Below are 16,644 nucleotides of genomic sequence, written 5' to 3' on the forward strand. Positions count from 1 at the left end.
GCTGTGCCCCCGGAGGCAGGCAGCGCCCCCCTGGTTGTGAGAGCCGCTGTTGGTGCGACCCCTACCCTCTAGGGGCTTGTGCTGGCCTGAGGGAGAGTCCCGGATGGCGGAGGGCACTGAAGAGACTGCAGCAGGACGAGGGCAGGAGGGCGATGGGTGGTGTGGGAAGGCGGGCATGGCCCGGGAGTATGGAGAGAGGGAGGACGTGCCTCCCAGGGATGGAGGACCCAGCGGCCCGAGAGGAGAGCCATTGGGAAGCACAGCAAGTGGCCCCTGGGGCAGTGTGGTGCAGGGCAGGTGTGAGGTCAGCATCCCAGGGGCCATGCCTGGGGCCTTGGAGGCCACCAGGAGAGCTTCGGGTCACCTCTGGACATGACGGGGAGCCACGGGAGGCTGTAAGCTGGAGAAGGGAGCTCTGTGGTCTGGTTGATTCTTTGAAAGCCGGAGGGACTTGCTTTGGGTGTGTGTGGCTGTGATGTGGCTTGGACCAGGTGGAGAGAAGGGTTGGGATTTGGGGTGTGTTTGTGGACAGAGGGGGGCAGGACTTGCTGTTGGCAGAACCACATCTGTCCAGCAGGTGCCCCCCTGGGTAGGAATTGAGGAAGCACCAGACGGGAGTCCGTAGTTAAGAGAAGGGCGCCCGGTGTGAGCTAAGCGCTCCGCTCCTGCTGGTCTCGTTGCTGGTAACAATATCCCCCAGTGGGCTCTTTGACTCCGGGTGCCCCCCTTGGGTGCCAGTGGCCAAAGGGTCAGGACAGCACGCGCCATCACCACCCGCTTCTGCAGGCTGAGGACGAGGAGGGCTACCGCAAGCTCATCGACCAGAAGAAGGACAAGCGCCTGGCCTACCTCCTGCAGCAGACGGACGAGTATGTGGCCAACCTCACGGAACTGGTGCGCCAGCACAAGGCTGCCCAGGTTGCCAAGGAGAAAAAGAAGAAAAAGAAAAAGAAGGTATGCTGGGCCTGTGGGGGGACCGGAGCCATCGCTGCCTGTGACTGGGCCTCCCCGGTCAGGGAGTGAGCGTCTCTCTCTCTCTCTCTCTCCTTCCAGAAGGCAGAAAGCGCAGAAGGCCAGACGCCTGCGATCGGACCCGATGGTGAGGTGAGGAGCCGGGGTGTTATTTTGGTGGAAATGTCAGCCTGGCCCTGGAGCCTGGCTCTGCTTCAGCTTTAAAAGTGTTTTTTTCTTTCAAAATTATAAAAGCCCTTTGTGACCAAGAGTCCCCGTGTGTCCTGCTGCAGAGCCCCCACCTGCCCTGTCGGCCCCCCCTCCTCAGGGGGGACATTGGCAGCTGTCTGTGGTGGCCCTGCTGTTGGTCTCCTTTGACCTTGAACAACCCCTCGCTCTGACCTTGCCTTGCTGGCCTTGGCATTTCTGAGGGGCTCAGGCCACACGTTCCCTGGCCTGCAGGGTGACTCTGACTGATGTTTCTTTGTATCAGATCCAGGTTATGTGTCGTTGGCAGGGATGCTGTGCCCGTCTCCGTGCGTCACATTGGGGGTGCATGGCGTAGCTTTTTCCATCACTGGTGATGTTGACCTCGATCCCTTGGTGTGTGGCAGGCCATCTCCACTGTAAAGTTTCTGTTTTTCCTTTTGTAATCATGGAGTACCTTGCAGAGAAATTCCTGAGGCTGTTAAACCTGCTGCGACTCCTCAGATCCCCCGCGCTCGCTCTCCCCATCCATTCGGACTCCATGCCTGTCTCAGCTTTTGCCATGAAGGTTGCAAAATGGTGATTTTTCTTTCCCACGAGTCTGTCTGCGGTTTGTAGTTGGCGTACCACAGGAAGGACAGCTTTCTCTTCTCGCTGCTTCTTAGGCCCAGGGGCTCCTGTTTGCCAGTCCCTGGTACCAGCGCACAGGATTCTTTTTCGGTTTAGTCCGTTGTCACTGTGTTGATGCTCATCAGGTGGTTGCACTTTGAGCCAATAGCAGCCCCTTTGATTGACTCCTGCATCGTGCCTGTGTGTCCCTGTCATCCCCTGACGGCCTCCTTACTGCTTCCTGGCGCACTGGCATGGCCCAGGCCCACCTGTCTTCTCTGCCCAAGCTCTGGGGTCAGCCATTTCTCTGAGGAGCCCTGGTTCCTTTTATCAGAGAAGAATATTTAATAATCGGGCTCTGACTTTAACTTTGCTCATTGGTACTGGATGTTACAGCTTTTTTGTCCACTCATTGGGCAATAGATATATGTACCCACACACTTCTGCACGGCTAGTCACATGTATTAAGACAGATACCCCCAATTCCAGCCTGATGCTGCAGGACCCCCTTTCCAGACTGTTAACAGTCTGAAACCTGGCTCCCATTGGCCACGAAGTGGTTCCTTATTTGCTCAGTCCCAGATACGCAAGAAATGCACTCATAATTACTAACCTGTACCCCTCCGCAAAAGCAGGCTCCCCGCACCTAGAGTTCAGAGTACATGCTCCAAATATTGTTACTGGGATTTGTTTTCGGCTTGTGCCCCTCTTAGGGGGTCTCCCCCCATCCTTTTGTGTTTTGTTTATTTACTCATCATTTATGTATTCAGCATGGGAAACAGCAGCCTGCTTACAAAAGCCAGAATCACACAAAGTGGCCTTCTCGAGAGGTCGCGGTCCACAGCCTGCCTGCCTGCCTCCCGACACTGCCCTTCTCAATACCCTCGTTTGGAAGAAAGATGTATAAAAGTGGGGAGTGTGAAAGGCACTTCCTTCCCCTCCTCCCCAATCCCTCCTTGGTCCCACTTCAAAGAGGAAAACTGTGAGTAACCATCGGGGTGCCACTAACATCAGCGACACACAATACTCCTCGTGGCTAAAATGTAAACCATAGCCTGCAAAGTAGAAACCCCGTGGCTCCTGATCTTTCCCCAGCGGGCGTGTTGATCCCTGGTGGGTGTCCTCTGCTTCCAGAAATCTTTATGCTTTACAACCTTTTTGTTTTGGGGCCATTTGAATCAGCCTGCGCAAAGCTAGACTTTTTCTGCAGGGCAGGATGTCGTGGGCAACTTCCTGTATCAAGCCATTCATTCTGTTTTCATTTCGTTTTGTCGCTGTATTAAAACCTACTTCATTGTTGAGAACGATAGCTGTTTAGGTTGCCCCCCCTTTGTGGCTGTTAGGAAGGTCCGGCTCTGAGCCCTCTGATGCACCGCCGTTTACCTCCTCCCGTTGGTGGCTTTCTGTCCCACCCTTTTTTCCGTCACACCTGTTGTAACGAGCCTCCTTGTACACCACCTTTTCATCCTCTCTGAGTCGGCTCAGGCTGCCATAACAAAACAAAGCCGGGCTGGGGCTGAAACAACAAAATTTTATGTCTTCACAGTTGTGGAGTCTGGGAGTCCACAGTCATTGGGCAGCGAGGCCTGTGCCTGGCAGGGGCTCGCGTCCTGGCCAGGGAGCAGCCGCCTGCCCTCTCGCTGTGCCTCACACAGAGGGAGAGGGGACGAGCTCCGGGAGCAAGAGCAGGGGGACCGATCTCAGCATGGGGGCCCCACCCCCACGACTTCAACACGAATTGTCCCCCAAAGGCCCCACCTCCAAATTGGAACATTGGGGCTTCAGCATTTGAATTGGGAACACAATGCTATTCATGGCAGATGAACATCTTTTCCTATAGGCCAGGTTCCCAGGGAATGACTAGTGATTAACTCAAATATATCTGTAGTTCATGTGATTTCATATTAAATCTTTAAGGAAGAATGTGGGCTGATGTTTTGCTATAGTCCAAAGCCCTCGTAAGCCATTTGGGGCATTGGAGGGAAAAGTCACAGCAGGGAAGTGTTGTGCAGGGAATTCTGTGGGGTAACCACTGGCTGCTCAGCCTAAGCATCACATGGCTCCGAATTGTCCTTGTTCTCAGCCTTGGCTGTGCATCTGAATCGCCAGGGGAGGTCTTAAGACACCCCAGAGCAGTTGAAGCAATTCTGGGGGTGGGGAGGTGTGGGCATCGGCACCATTAACTGCTCCCAGGGAGCATGTGGGGCTGAGAGTCACCAGCGAGACCGTCTGTAGAGCCCGTGTGCATGGCGTGGGGTTGCTGTCACTGCCCATGGAGGGCCACTCAGAGGGCGCACAGAGATGAATCTCTCTCTACCTGTGGGCAGTGTTGATGGTGAGGGCAATGTTTAAAGGGGGTGGGGGAATAAATTCGTGGAAGATGCAAGCAAAGGTTTAAATGAAGACATTCGTCCTCATCCTGAAGGTTTTCTCCAGGAAATTTCAGAGAGCTAATGAAGGAGGAAATGTTTATCCTGAGTTGATATTTCAAAAAAAAAAGAAATAAGGAATCCCGTATTGTTGCTAAGAAGAGGTTAGTTGTTTTGGTTTTTTAACTATTTTTGTTAGCTGTTTAATAGAATGAGGACCCTTAATGAAGTAAATGTGTACAATATAAATGGAAAATATCAAGGACCAGAAGGATGCGCACAGGATAGTCGTCTGTGTAAAACAAGGGGGAATCCAGTCCTTGTTTCCTAGGCATGGGATTGATCTGCAAGGATGCTCAAGAAACTGATACTGGTGCATGGAGAAAGGGGGGGCCTGGGGGTAGCAGGCGGACAGTCCTTACTCTATACTCTCAAATTTTGAACTATGTGAATGTACTACCTATTTGAAAATGAAACCGTTTGTCAGCTACCTCAAAGAAACAGCTGTCGTCAATGGATGACATGTTTTTTTTTTTGGTATCATTAATCTGCAATTACATGAAGGACATTATGTTTATTAGGCTCTCCCCTTCACCAAGTCCCCCCAACAAACCCCATTACAGTCACTGTCCATCAGCGTAGTCAGATGTTGTAGAATCACTACTTGTCTTCTCTGTGTTGCACAGCCCTCCCCATGCCCCCCCATTATACATGCTAATCCTAATGCCCCCTTTCTTTTTCTCCGCCCTTATCCCTCTCTACCCTCCCATCATCCCCAGTTCCTTTCCCTTTGGTAACTGTTAGTCCATTCTTGGGTTCTGTGAGTCTGCTGCTGTTTTGTTCCTTCAGTTTTCCTTTTTTCATATACTCCACAAATGAGTGAAATCATTTGGTACTTCTCTTTCTCCGCCTGGCTTATTTCACTGAGCATAATACCCTCTAGCTCCATCCATGTTGTTGCAAATGGTAGGATCTGCTTTTTTCTTATGACTGAGTAATATTCCATTGTGTATATGTACCGCATCTTCTTTATCCATTCATCTACTGATGGACACTTAGGTTGCCTCCATTTCTTGGCTATTGTAAATAGTGCAGCAATAAACATAGGGGTGCATCTGTCTTTTTCAAACTGGAGTGCTGCATTCTTAGGGTAAATTCCTAGAAGTGGAATTCCTGGGTCAAATGGTATTTCTACTTTGAGCATTTTGAGGAACCGCCATACTGCTTTCCACAATGGTTGAACTAATTTACATTCCCACCAGCAGTGTAGGAGGGTTCACCTTTCTCCACACCCTCGCCAACATTTGTTGTTGTTTGTCTTTTGGATTGTGGCCATCCTTACTGGTGTGAGGTGATACCTCATTGTGGTTTTAATTTGCATTTCTCTGATGACTAGCGATGTGGAGCATCTTTTCATGTGTCTGTTGGCCATCTGGATTTCTTCTTTAGAGAACTGTCTGTTCAGCTCCTCTGCCCATTTTTTAACTGGATTATTTGCTTTTTGTTTGTTGAGGTGTGTGAGCTCTTTATATATTTTGGATGTCAACCCTTTATCGGATCTGTCATTTATGAATATATTCTCCCATACTGTAGGGTGCCTTTTTGTTTTATTGATGGTGTCCTTTGCTGTACAGAAGCTTTTCAGCTTGATATAGTCCCACTTGTTCATTTTTGCTTTTGTTTCCCTTGCCTGGGGAGATATGTTCAAGAAGAGGTCACTCATGTTTAAGTCTAAGAGATTTTTGCCTATATTTTTTTCTAAGAGTTTTATGGTTTCATGACTTACATTCAAGACTTTGATCCATTTAGAATTTACTTTTGTGTATGGGGTTAGACAGTGATCCAGTTTCATTTTCTTACATGTAGCTGTCCAGTTTTGCCAGCATCATCTGTTGAAGTGACTGTCATTTCCCCATTGTATGTCCATGGCTCCTTTATCGTATATTGATTAGCCATATATGTTTGGGTTAATGTCTGGGGACTCTATTTTGTTCCACTGGTCTGTGGCTCTGTTCTTGTGCCAGTACCAAATTATCTTGATTACTGTGGCTTTGTAGTAGAGCTTGAGGTTGGGGAGCGAGATCCCCCCTGCTTTATTCTTCCTTCTCAGGATTGCTTTGGGTATTCCGGGTCTTTGGTGTTTCCATATGAATTTTTGAACTATTTGTTCCAGTTCATTGAAGAATGCTGTTGGTAATTTGATAGGGATTGCATCGAATCTGTATATTGTTTTGGGCAGGATGGCCATTTTAACAATATTAATTCTTCCTAGCCAGGAGCATGGGATGAGTTTCCATTTGTTAGTGACCTCTTCAATTTCTCTTGAGTGTCTTATAGTTTTCAGGGTATTTCACTTCCTTGGTTAGGTTTATTCTTAGGTATTTTATTCTTTTTGATGCAATTGTGAATGGAATTGTTTTCCTGATTTCTCTTTCTATTAGTTTATTGTTAGTATATAGGAAAGCCACAGATTTCTGTGTGTTAATTTTGTATCCTGCAACTTTGCTAAATTCTGATATTAGTTCTAGTAGTTTTGAAGTAGAGTCTTTAGGGTTTTTTATGTACAATATCATGTCATCTACAAATAGTGACAGTTTAGCTTCTTCTTTACCAATATGGATTCCTTGTATTTCTTTGTTTTGTCTGATTGCCGTGGCTAGGACCTCCAGTACTATGTTGAATAACAGTGGGGAGAGTGGGCATCCCTGTCTAGCTCCCAATCTCAGAGGAAAAGCTTTCAGCTTCTCGCTGTTCCATATAATGTTGGCTGTGGGTTTATCATATACGGCCTTTATTATGTTGAGGAACTTGCCCTCTATACCCATTTTGCTGAGAGTTTTTATCATGAATGGATGTTGAATTTTGTCAAATGCTTTTTCAGCATCTATGGAGATGATTGTGTGGTTTTTGTCCTTTTTGTTGATGTGGTGGATGATGTTGATGGATTTTCGAATGTTGTACCATCCTTGCATCCCTGGGATGAATCCCACTTGGTCATGGTATATGATCCTTTTGATGTAGTTTTGAATTCGGTTTGCTAATATTTTGTTGAGTATTTTTGCATCTACGTTCATCAGGGATATTGGTCTGTGGTTTTCTTTTCTGGTGGGGTCTTTGCCTGGTTTTGGTATTAGGGTGATGTTGGCTTCATAGAATGAGTTTGGGAGTATTCCCTCTTCTTCTACTCTTTGGAAAACTTTAAGGAGGATGGGTATTATGTCTTCTCTGTATGTCTGATAAAATTCCGAGGTAAATCCATCTGACCCGGGGGTTTTGTTCTTTGGTAGTTTTTTGATTACTGCTTCAATTTCATTGCTGGTAATTGGTCTATTTAGATTTTGTTTATTTCTGGGTCAGTCTTAGAAGGTTGTATTTTTCTAGGAAGTTGTCATTTCTCCTAGGTTTTCCAGCTTGTTAAGCATATAGGTTTTCATAGTATTCTCTAATAATTCTTTGTATTTCTGTGGGGTCCGTCGTGATTTTTCCTTTCTTGTTTCTGATTCTGTTGATGTGTGTTGATTCTCTTTTTCTCTTAATAAGTCTGGCTAGAGGCTTATCTATTTTGTTTATTCTCTTGAAGAACCAGTCTTGGTTTCATTGATTGTTTCTATTGATCTCAATTTTATTTATTTCTTCTCTGATCTTTATTATGTCCCTCCTGCTGACCTTAGGCCTCATTTGTTCTTCTTTTTCGAGTTTCGATAATTGTGACATTAGACTATTCATTTGGGATTGTTCTTCCTTTTTTAAATATGCCTGGATTGCTATATACTTTCCTGTTAAGACTGCTTTCACTGCATCCCACAGAAGTTGGGGCTTTGTGTTGTTGTTGTCATTTATTTCCGTATGTTGCTGGATCTCCATTTTAATTTGGTCGTTGATCCATTGGTTATTTAGGAGCATGTTGTTAAGCCTCCCTGTGTTTGTGAGGCTTTTTGCCTTCTTTGTACAATTTATTTCTAGTTTTATACCTTTGTGGTCTGAAAAGTTGGTTGGTAGGATTTCAGTCTTTTGGAATTTACTGAGGCTCTTTTTGTGGCCTCGTATGTGGTCTATTCTGGAGAATGTTCCTTGTGCACTTGAGAAGAATGTGTATCCTGGTGCTTTTGGTTGTAGAGTTCTGTAGATGTCTATTAGGTCCATCTGTTCTAGTGTGTTGTTCAGTGCCTCCGTGTCCTTACTTATTTTCTGTCTGGTGGATCTGTCCGTTGGAGTGAGTGGTGTGTTAAAGTCTCCCAGAATGAATACGTTGCATTCTATTTCCTCCTTTAATTCTGTTAGTATTTGTTTCACATATGTTGGTGCTCCTGTATTGGGTGCATATATATTTATAATGGTTATATCTTCTTGTTGGACTGACCCTTTATCATTATGTAGTGTCCTTCTTTATCTCTTGTTACTTTCTTTGTTTTGAAGTCTATTTTGTCTGATACTAGTATTGTAAGACCTGCTTTTTTTCTTGCTGTTGTTTGCATGAAATATCTTTTTCCATCCCTTGACTTTGAATCTGTGCACATCTTTGGGTTTGAGGTGAGTCTCTTGTAAGCAGCATATGGATGGGTCTTGCTTTTTTATCCATTCTATTACTCTGTGTCTTTTGATAGGTGCATTCAGTCCATTTACCTTTAGGGTGATTATTGAAAGATATGTACTTATTGCCATTGCAGGCGTTAAGTTAGTGGTTACCAAAGGTTCAAGGTTAGGTTCTTTACTATCTTACTGTCTAACTTAACTCGCTTATTGAGCTTTTGTAAACACTGTCCGATGATTCTTTATTTCTCTCCCTCCTTATTCCTCCTCCTCCATTCTTCATATGTTGGGTGTTTTGTTCTGTGCTCTTTTTAGGGGTGCTCCCATCTAGAGCAGTCCCTCTAAGATACCCTGTAGAGGTGGTTTGTGGGAGGCAAATTCCCTCAACTTTTGCTTGTCTGGGAATTGTTTAATCCCTCCTTCATATTTAAATGATATTCGTGCTGGATACAGTATTCGTGGTTCAAGGCCCTTGTGTTTCATTGACTTAAATATATCATTGAATTAAATATATAAAGATGAATTAAATACATCTTCTGGCCTGTAAGGTTTCTGTTAAGAAGTCTGATGATAGCCTGATGGGTTTTCCTATGAGGGTGACTTTTTTTTTCTCTCTGGCTGCCTTTAATACTCTGTCCTTGTCTTTGATCTTTGCCATTTTAATTATTATGTGTCTTGGTGTTGCCCTCCTTGCGTCCCTTGTCATGGGAGTTCTGTGTGCTTCTGTGGTCTGAGAGGCCATTTCCTCCCCCAGTTTGGGGAAGTTTTCTGCAATTATTTCTTCAAAGACACTTTCTATCCCTTTTTCTCTCTCTTCTTCTTCTGGTACTCCTGTAATGCGAATATCGTTCCATTCTGATTGGTCACACAGTTCTCTTAATATTGTTTCATTCCTGGAGATCCTTTTATCTCTCTCTGCGTCCGCTTCTCTGTGTTCCTGTTCCCTGATTTCTAGTCCATTAATGGTCTCTTGCATCTCATCCATTCTGCTTTGAAGTCCTTCCAGAGATTGCTTTATTTCTGTATTCTATCTCCCCAGATTTCTTCTCAGGGGAGAATGTCTGGGTTAGTCTGGTCTGGATCAAATTTTTTTGCCTTTCCATGTTGATAGATGCAGTGGTATGCTATCAACTGGTCTGTCAGCTGGGAGAACCGAGACCCTTTCCACGTGCTCCTGGCCTTCCTTTACTGGGACAGCGGCGACCCCTAGCGGCGTGTGCTGGGCAGTTGCGCGTAGACTGGGTCTCTGTTTCTTGCCCCGCCGCTGTGGAGGAACCTCCCTTGCTGTGGGCGTGGCCAGCCTCCGGCTGCTGCTCCGACGCACGCCGCCATCTTGGCTCCGCCCACCCCCGTGACGTGTTTTTTCCGAATTCCTAATACACAATTCACCTGTCACCACACTCCCTGGACGTATCTGTACCCATCTTCCGGGTGTGGATTTGGGAGGCCACGTCCCCAGTTGGGCGCGGTTAGCGGATGCCTGAGTGACGGACCCCACAGGACCGCAAGTTCCACGTGCCTCTTTTCAGCCTCTGGACGAGACCAGCCAGATGAGCGACCTGCCCGTGAAAGTGATCCACGTGGAGAGCGGGAAGATCCTCACTGGCACGGACGCGCCCAAAGCCGGGCAGCTGGAGGCCTGGCTGGAGATGAACCCGGGGTGAGCTGGGCCTGGCATTCCGGGGGAGCTGGCGCCTGGGGGTGACTGCATTTGGAAACAGGCCGATTTGCTAAGGGAAGTGGCTTCGGTAGGTTCTGGAGAGATAAGACATTAAAATGCTATTATTTTTTCTAGGTATGAAGTAGCTCCAAGATCTGATAGTGAAGAAAGTGGCTCAGAAGAAGAGGAGGAGGTAAGAGGCCATTTCCTGGCGGTTGAGACCCTCAGTGCTCTATAGTGATGACAGCCCATTGTGCCACCCATGCACACTGACCCTCTCCCTCTCTGGCTGGGCATCGTGTGGGGCACGAGATGCGCAGGGAGCAGCTGGGGCCCCGGCCAGGCGTTAAGTTGGTGATTGAGAGCTCCGCTGTCTACTATGCTAGCCCCTAGCCATGTACCACTTTCTCTTTTAAGTTAAACGGGTAGAATGAAATGCAATTTTTTTATTAAGGTATCATTGATATACACTTATGAAAGTTTCACATGAAAAACAATGTGGTTACTACATTCACCCATATTACCAAGTCTCCCCCCAACACCCCATTGCAGTCACTGTCCGTCAGTGTAGTAAGATGCCACAGAGTCACTACTTGTCTTCTCTGTGCTACACTGTCTTCCCCTTGATCCCAGCCATACCATGTGCACTAATCATAATACCCCTCAATCCTCTTCTCCCTCCCCCCCTTCCCCACCCCTCCCCTCTGGTAACCACTAGTCCCTTCTTGGAGTCTGTGATTCTGCTGCTCTTTTGTTCCTTCAGTTTTGCTTTGTTATTATACTGCACAAATGAGGGAAATCATTTGGTTTTTGTCTTTCTCTGCCTGACTTATTTCACTGAGCTCCATCCATGTTGTTGCAAATTGTAGGATTTCTTTCTTTCTTATGGCTGAATAGTATTCCATTGTGTATATGTACCACCTCTTTTTTATCCATGCATCTACTGATGGACGCTTAGGTTGCTTCCATATCTTGGCTATTGTAAATAGTGCTGCAATGAACAGAGGGTGCATATGTTCTTTCTGAATCTGAGAAGTAGTTTTCTTTGGGTAAATTCCTAGGAGTGGAATTCCTGGGTCAAATGATATTTCTATTTTTAGTTTTTTGAGGAATCTCCATATTGCTTCCCATAATGGTTGAACTAGCTTACATTCCCACCAGCAGTGTAGGAGGGTTCCCCTTTCTCCGCATCCTCGCCAGCATTTGTTGTTTCTTGTCTTTTCGACGCTGGCCATCCTGACTGGTGTGAGGGGATATCTCATTGTGATTTTAATTTGCATTTCCCTGATAATTAGCGATATGGAGCATCTTTTCATGTGCTTGTTGGCCATAGAAATTTCTTCTTTGGAGAAGTGTCTGTTCATATCCTCCACCCGTTTTTTAATTGGGTTATTTGCTTTTTGGGTGTTGAGGCATGTGAGTTGTTTAGGTATTTTGGATGTTAACCCCTTGTCAGTTATGTCATTTACAAATACATTCTCCCATACTGTAGGATGCCCTTTTGTTCTGCTGATGGTGTCCTTTGCTGCACAGAAACTTTTTAGCTTGATGTAGTCCCATGAGTTCATTTTTGCTTTTGTTTCCCTTGCCCGAGGAGATGCATTCAGGAAAGAGTTACTCATGTTTATATTCAAGAGATTTTTGCCTATGTTTTCTTCTTGGAGTTTTATGGTTTCATGACTTACATCCAGGTCTTTGATCCATTTCGAGTTGACTTTTGTGTATGGGTTAGATGGTGATCCAGCTTCATTCTCTTGCATGTAGTGGTCCAGTTCTGCCAGCACCAAATGAAATGGACTTTAAAGCTCATGTCCTCAGTTACACTAGCTCTCATTGAAGCAGTCATTAGGTTTCCCATCCAAAGTGATTGTTAGATAGTTGTGACCATTAGGTCATGTACATGTTTGTCCATTATAATCTGTTCTTCAAAAACATTATAAATGGTTTCATTTATTGTGTTGATTCTCTGAATCATTTAATTATGCGCTGTTAAGGTGATTTCTAGTTTTTCCCTGGTTGGCAGAGAGCTCTGATAAGAGCCCCGTTCCTCTCTGTACAGGATCGCATCCTTAGGAAAATTAACCCAATGAGCCTGAAAATGGAGTTTCAGAGGGCAGTTTTGTTTCCCCCATTAACATAAAGAAGGCTCTCTCCTTTACTGCCCCTTGACCGGGGCCAGTGTGCCTTAAAAGGCTTTTCGGTGCCTGACAAAGCTTTGCCACCTCCATGGGTTTTTTGTTTGTTTGTTTGTTTGTTTTATTAAGGTATGATTGATATACACTCTTATGAAGGTTTCCCATGAAAAAAACAATGTGGTATTATCAAGCTCCACCCATACCCCAATGCAGTCACTGTCCATCAGTGCAGCAAGTTGTCAGAGATCCACTATGTCCCTTCTCTGTGATACACTGCTCTCCCCATGATCCCCCACACCATGTGTACTAAACATAATACCCCTCAGTCCCCTTCTCCCTCCCTGCCCACCTGCCCTCCCCCACCCCTCCCCTTCGGTAACCACTAGTTCATTCACCTCCATGGGTTTTTAAAAAGGGAATTTTCATGGGCATTTCTTCGATCGCCATTAAAGAGGAATATTTCTGCCATGTTTACTGACCATTTGCTTTCTTCCGTGAATGGTCGGCTTCATTTGCCCATCTCTCATTGGTTCTGAGTGGTCTCTAACTGAACTTTTAAGTGCGCCCTTCTACATTTACCCCTGTCTGAGATCAGCTTAGTGTTCACCTTTCACTCCGATGTTACGACCCCTTCAGTTCATCTGGGGTTTCTCTCTGGAAGGTGTGGGGTTCCCCATCCCAGGAGCACTGAGTGAGTTGGCATGCCGTTTAGGCCGCCCCTTCCCCATTGATCTGGGTCTTCTGTTAAAAATTGTATATTCTGGTTTATATCCAGTGGAATCATTCTAATGATTTTTAGACCAATAAGCTTTTCTTGTAATTTTTCAACAGCTTTGTGGACGTATTGTTTGCATACCATAAAATACACCCATAGGAAGTGTACAATTCAGTGATTTTTCAGTGAGTTTATACAGGTGTGTCATCACTGCCACATGCCAATTGTGGGGCATTTCTGTCACCTACAGAATACTCCACCTGCCAGTTCACCACCTGCTGTGGCCCCCCTCCAGCTCCAGGAAACCGCTGATCTGCTTCCCCCCACCTCCAATAGATTTGCCTTATCTGGATGTTTCATATAAATGGAGTCATGTAACATGTGAAATGTGTCTGGCTTCATTCACCTAGAATGTTTTTTCAAGGTGCATCCATGCATCCATGTTGTCTATATTGAGAGGTGGTTCCTTTTTCATTCCCAAGTCATATTCCATTATATGGATGGCCCACATTTTGTTTATTCATTCACCAGTTGATGGGCAATTGTGTTGTTTCCATTTTTTGCTATTGTGTATAATGTTGCTATGAACATCCCCATACATATGTTTTCATTTCTCATGGGTCACTACCTAGGAGTGGAATTGCTGGGTCATATGGTAAGTTCATGTTTAACCCTTTAAGAAACTGCCAGTTTCTAAAGTGGTGGTACCGTTTCATCGGCTCCAGTTTTTCTGTCTCCATGTCCACAGCTGGTGTTTTTTTTTGTCTTTTGACTGTAGCCAGCCTAATGGGTGTGTAGTGATATCTCATTGTGATTTTAATTTATATTTTCCCAGTAACTAATGATGTTGAGCATTTTGTCATGTGTTTGTACACCATTTGTATGTCTCATTTGGTGAAAGTCTGTTAAAATCCTTTTCCCATTTTAAATTGGGCTCTTTGTCATCTCATCATTAAGTTATAAGAATTCTTTATATATTCGTGATACATGTTCCTGATTCAGATATGTAACTTGGAAATATCTTCTCCTAGTTGGCTTACATTTTTTTTCAACAGTGTACTTTGAAATGCAAAGGTGTTAAATTTGGATGAAATCCAGTTTATCAACTTTATTTTATGAATTGTGCTTTTGGTACTGTATCTAAGAGCTCCTTGAATTCACAAGATTTTTCTCCTGTGTTTTCTTCTAGAGGTTTCGTAGTTTAAGCTCTTACATTGAGGGTCATAGTTGAGTTCATTTCTGTGTAGGGTCTAAAGTACAGGTCTAAGTTTATTTTTTTTGCATATAGATTCCCACTTTACCCAACACCATTTGATGGAAAGACTATTCTTTACCCTGGTGAATAGTCTTTGTACTTTCGTGGGAAATCAATTGACCGTAAATGTAAGGTTTATTTGGACTCAGTTCTGTTTTGTTGATGTCTGTGTCTGTCTTTGTGCCATTACCACTCTACCTTGATTATTGTAACTTAGAAGTTTTAAAGTCAGTACTATTATTCCTCCAACTTTATTTATTTATTTTTTTGTTTTTTTTTTTTTGAGAGGGCATCTCTCATATTCATTGATCAAATGGTTGTTAACAACAATAAAATTCAGTATAGGGGGTCAGTGCTCAATGCACAATCATTAATTCATCTCAAGTCTAATTCTCATCAGTCTCCAATCTTCTGAAGCATAACGAACAAGTTCTTACATGGTGAACGAATTCTTACATAGTGAATAAGTTCTTACATGGTGAACAGTACAAGGGCATTCATCACAGAAACTTTCGGTTTTGATCATGCATTATGACCTATAAACAATCAGGTCAAATATGAATATTCGTTTGATTTTTGTACTTGATTTATATGTGGATCCCACATTTCTCCCTTTATTATTATTATTTTTTTTATTTTTAATAAAATGCTGAAGTGGTAGGTAGATGCAAGATAAAGGTAGAAAACATAGTTTAGTGCTGTAAGAGGGCAAATGTAGATGATCAGATGATCAAGTGTGTACCTATGGACTAAGTATTAATCCAGGCTAGACAAGGGCAGCAAGACATCCATGGATGCAGAAGATTTCTCTCAAAGCAGGGGGGGTGAGGTTCTGAGCCTCACCTCTGTCCAACTTTATTTTTTTAATCTATTCTAGATCCTTTGTGTTCTTATATACATTTTAGGGTTAGTTTAACCAATTACTACAAAAATGCTTGCTGGGATTTGTATTAGGTTTGTGTTGAATCTGTAGATCATTTGGAGAGAATCCCATCTTAACATTATTTAGCTTTCCAATCCATGAACATGGAATGTCTCTCCATTTTATTGTGATGATCTTTAACTTCTCTTAGATGTGTTTTGTAGTTCTCAGAGTACAGTTTTTATTCTTATTTTGTTTGGTGTGTATTTTTTTGCATTCTTTTACTTTAAACCTATCTGTTCATTTGGAAATGAAATAACAGATAGCTACATCTTGCTTTTTTATCTAATATGATGGTGCCTGCCTTTTGATGGAGTTTTATACCATTGGCATTCAGTATAATTATCGATCTGATTGTGCTTATGTGTACTACTTTGCTATTTCTTTTCTTTGTCCCCTGTCTTTTTTGGTCTCTCTCTCCTCTACTACCTTCTTTTATGTTAAATATTTTTTATTGCACCATCTTATTTCTTTCGTAGGTTTTACTTGTTCCAAAATCATTTTAGTTACTTGATATGTAGCTGGGGATTACAATATGCTTCTTAATTTATCACAATACACTTCAGATCAATACTGACTCCATTCTGGTAAAACAGAAATTCTGCCCTCTGTAGCTCCATTTGCTCTCTCCTTTGTGTTCTTATTGTCATGTAATTACATCTACATAAGTTATAAACGCACAAATGCAGTCAATCTTCTAATACTGTAGATAATCTTATGACTTAGTCTAAAGAAGTTAGAGCTAAGAAAAAAGGGAAAATTTATTTGTTGAGCTTTTTTATATTGATCCTTATATATATACTCTTTCTGATGCTCTTTAATTCTTGTGTATTCAGGTTACTGTCTGCTATTATTTGCTTTGAGCCTGAAAGGTTTTTTTTAGCATTTAATATCAGGCATGTCTGCCAGCAGCAAATTCCCCCAGTCTCTGTTTATCTGGGAGTGTATTTCTTTAGTTTTGATTTTGGAAGGATAATTTAGTTGGACATAGAATTCTTTGTGATTTTTCTTCGGGATGTGTCTTCCCACTGTTTTCTGGCCTCTTGTTTCAGGTGAGAATTTAGCCACTCATTGTATTGATGTTCCCCTGTACTTGTCGATGTGTATTTTCTCTTTCTTGCTTTCAGGATTTTCTGTTTGTTTTTGGCTTTTATCAGTTTGACTATGAAGTCTCCCTTTGTATTTATTCTCCTTAGGGTTTGTGAAGTTTCTTGGCTGGGTGGTTTCATGATTTGCATCAAATTTGGGATGTTTATCATGTCTGTCTTCTACTGAAATTCTGTGTTTGTTG

General features: G+C 43.7%; 1 protein-coding gene across 17 annotated transcripts in view; it reads left to right on the forward strand.

Moving 5' to 3' along the window:
* The window catches only part of SMARCA4 (SWI/SNF related BAF chromatin remodeling complex subunit ATPase 4), an 87,156-nt gene that overhangs the window by 22,462 nt on the left and 48,050 nt on the right, over positions 1–16,644 (forward strand). For all 17 annotated transcript variants that reach the window (XM_073220355.1, XM_073220356.1, XM_073220369.1 and 14 more), the window contains 4 exons: positions 787–954; positions 1,054–1,104; positions 10,196–10,326; positions 10,462–10,519. In XM_073220355.1, coding sequence (XP_073076456.1) covers positions 787–954; positions 1,054–1,104; positions 10,196–10,326; positions 10,462–10,519 — 408 coding nt within the window. The remainder of the gene's footprint in view (positions 1–786; positions 955–1,053; positions 1,105–10,195; positions 10,327–10,461; positions 10,520–16,644) is intronic.

Source organism: Manis javanica, chromosome 13, assembly GCF_040802235.1.
Source record: "Manis javanica isolate MJ-LG chromosome 13, MJ_LKY, whole genome shotgun sequence".
NCBI classification, from domain to species: Eukaryota; Metazoa; Chordata; class Mammalia; order Pholidota; family Manidae; genus Manis; species Manis javanica.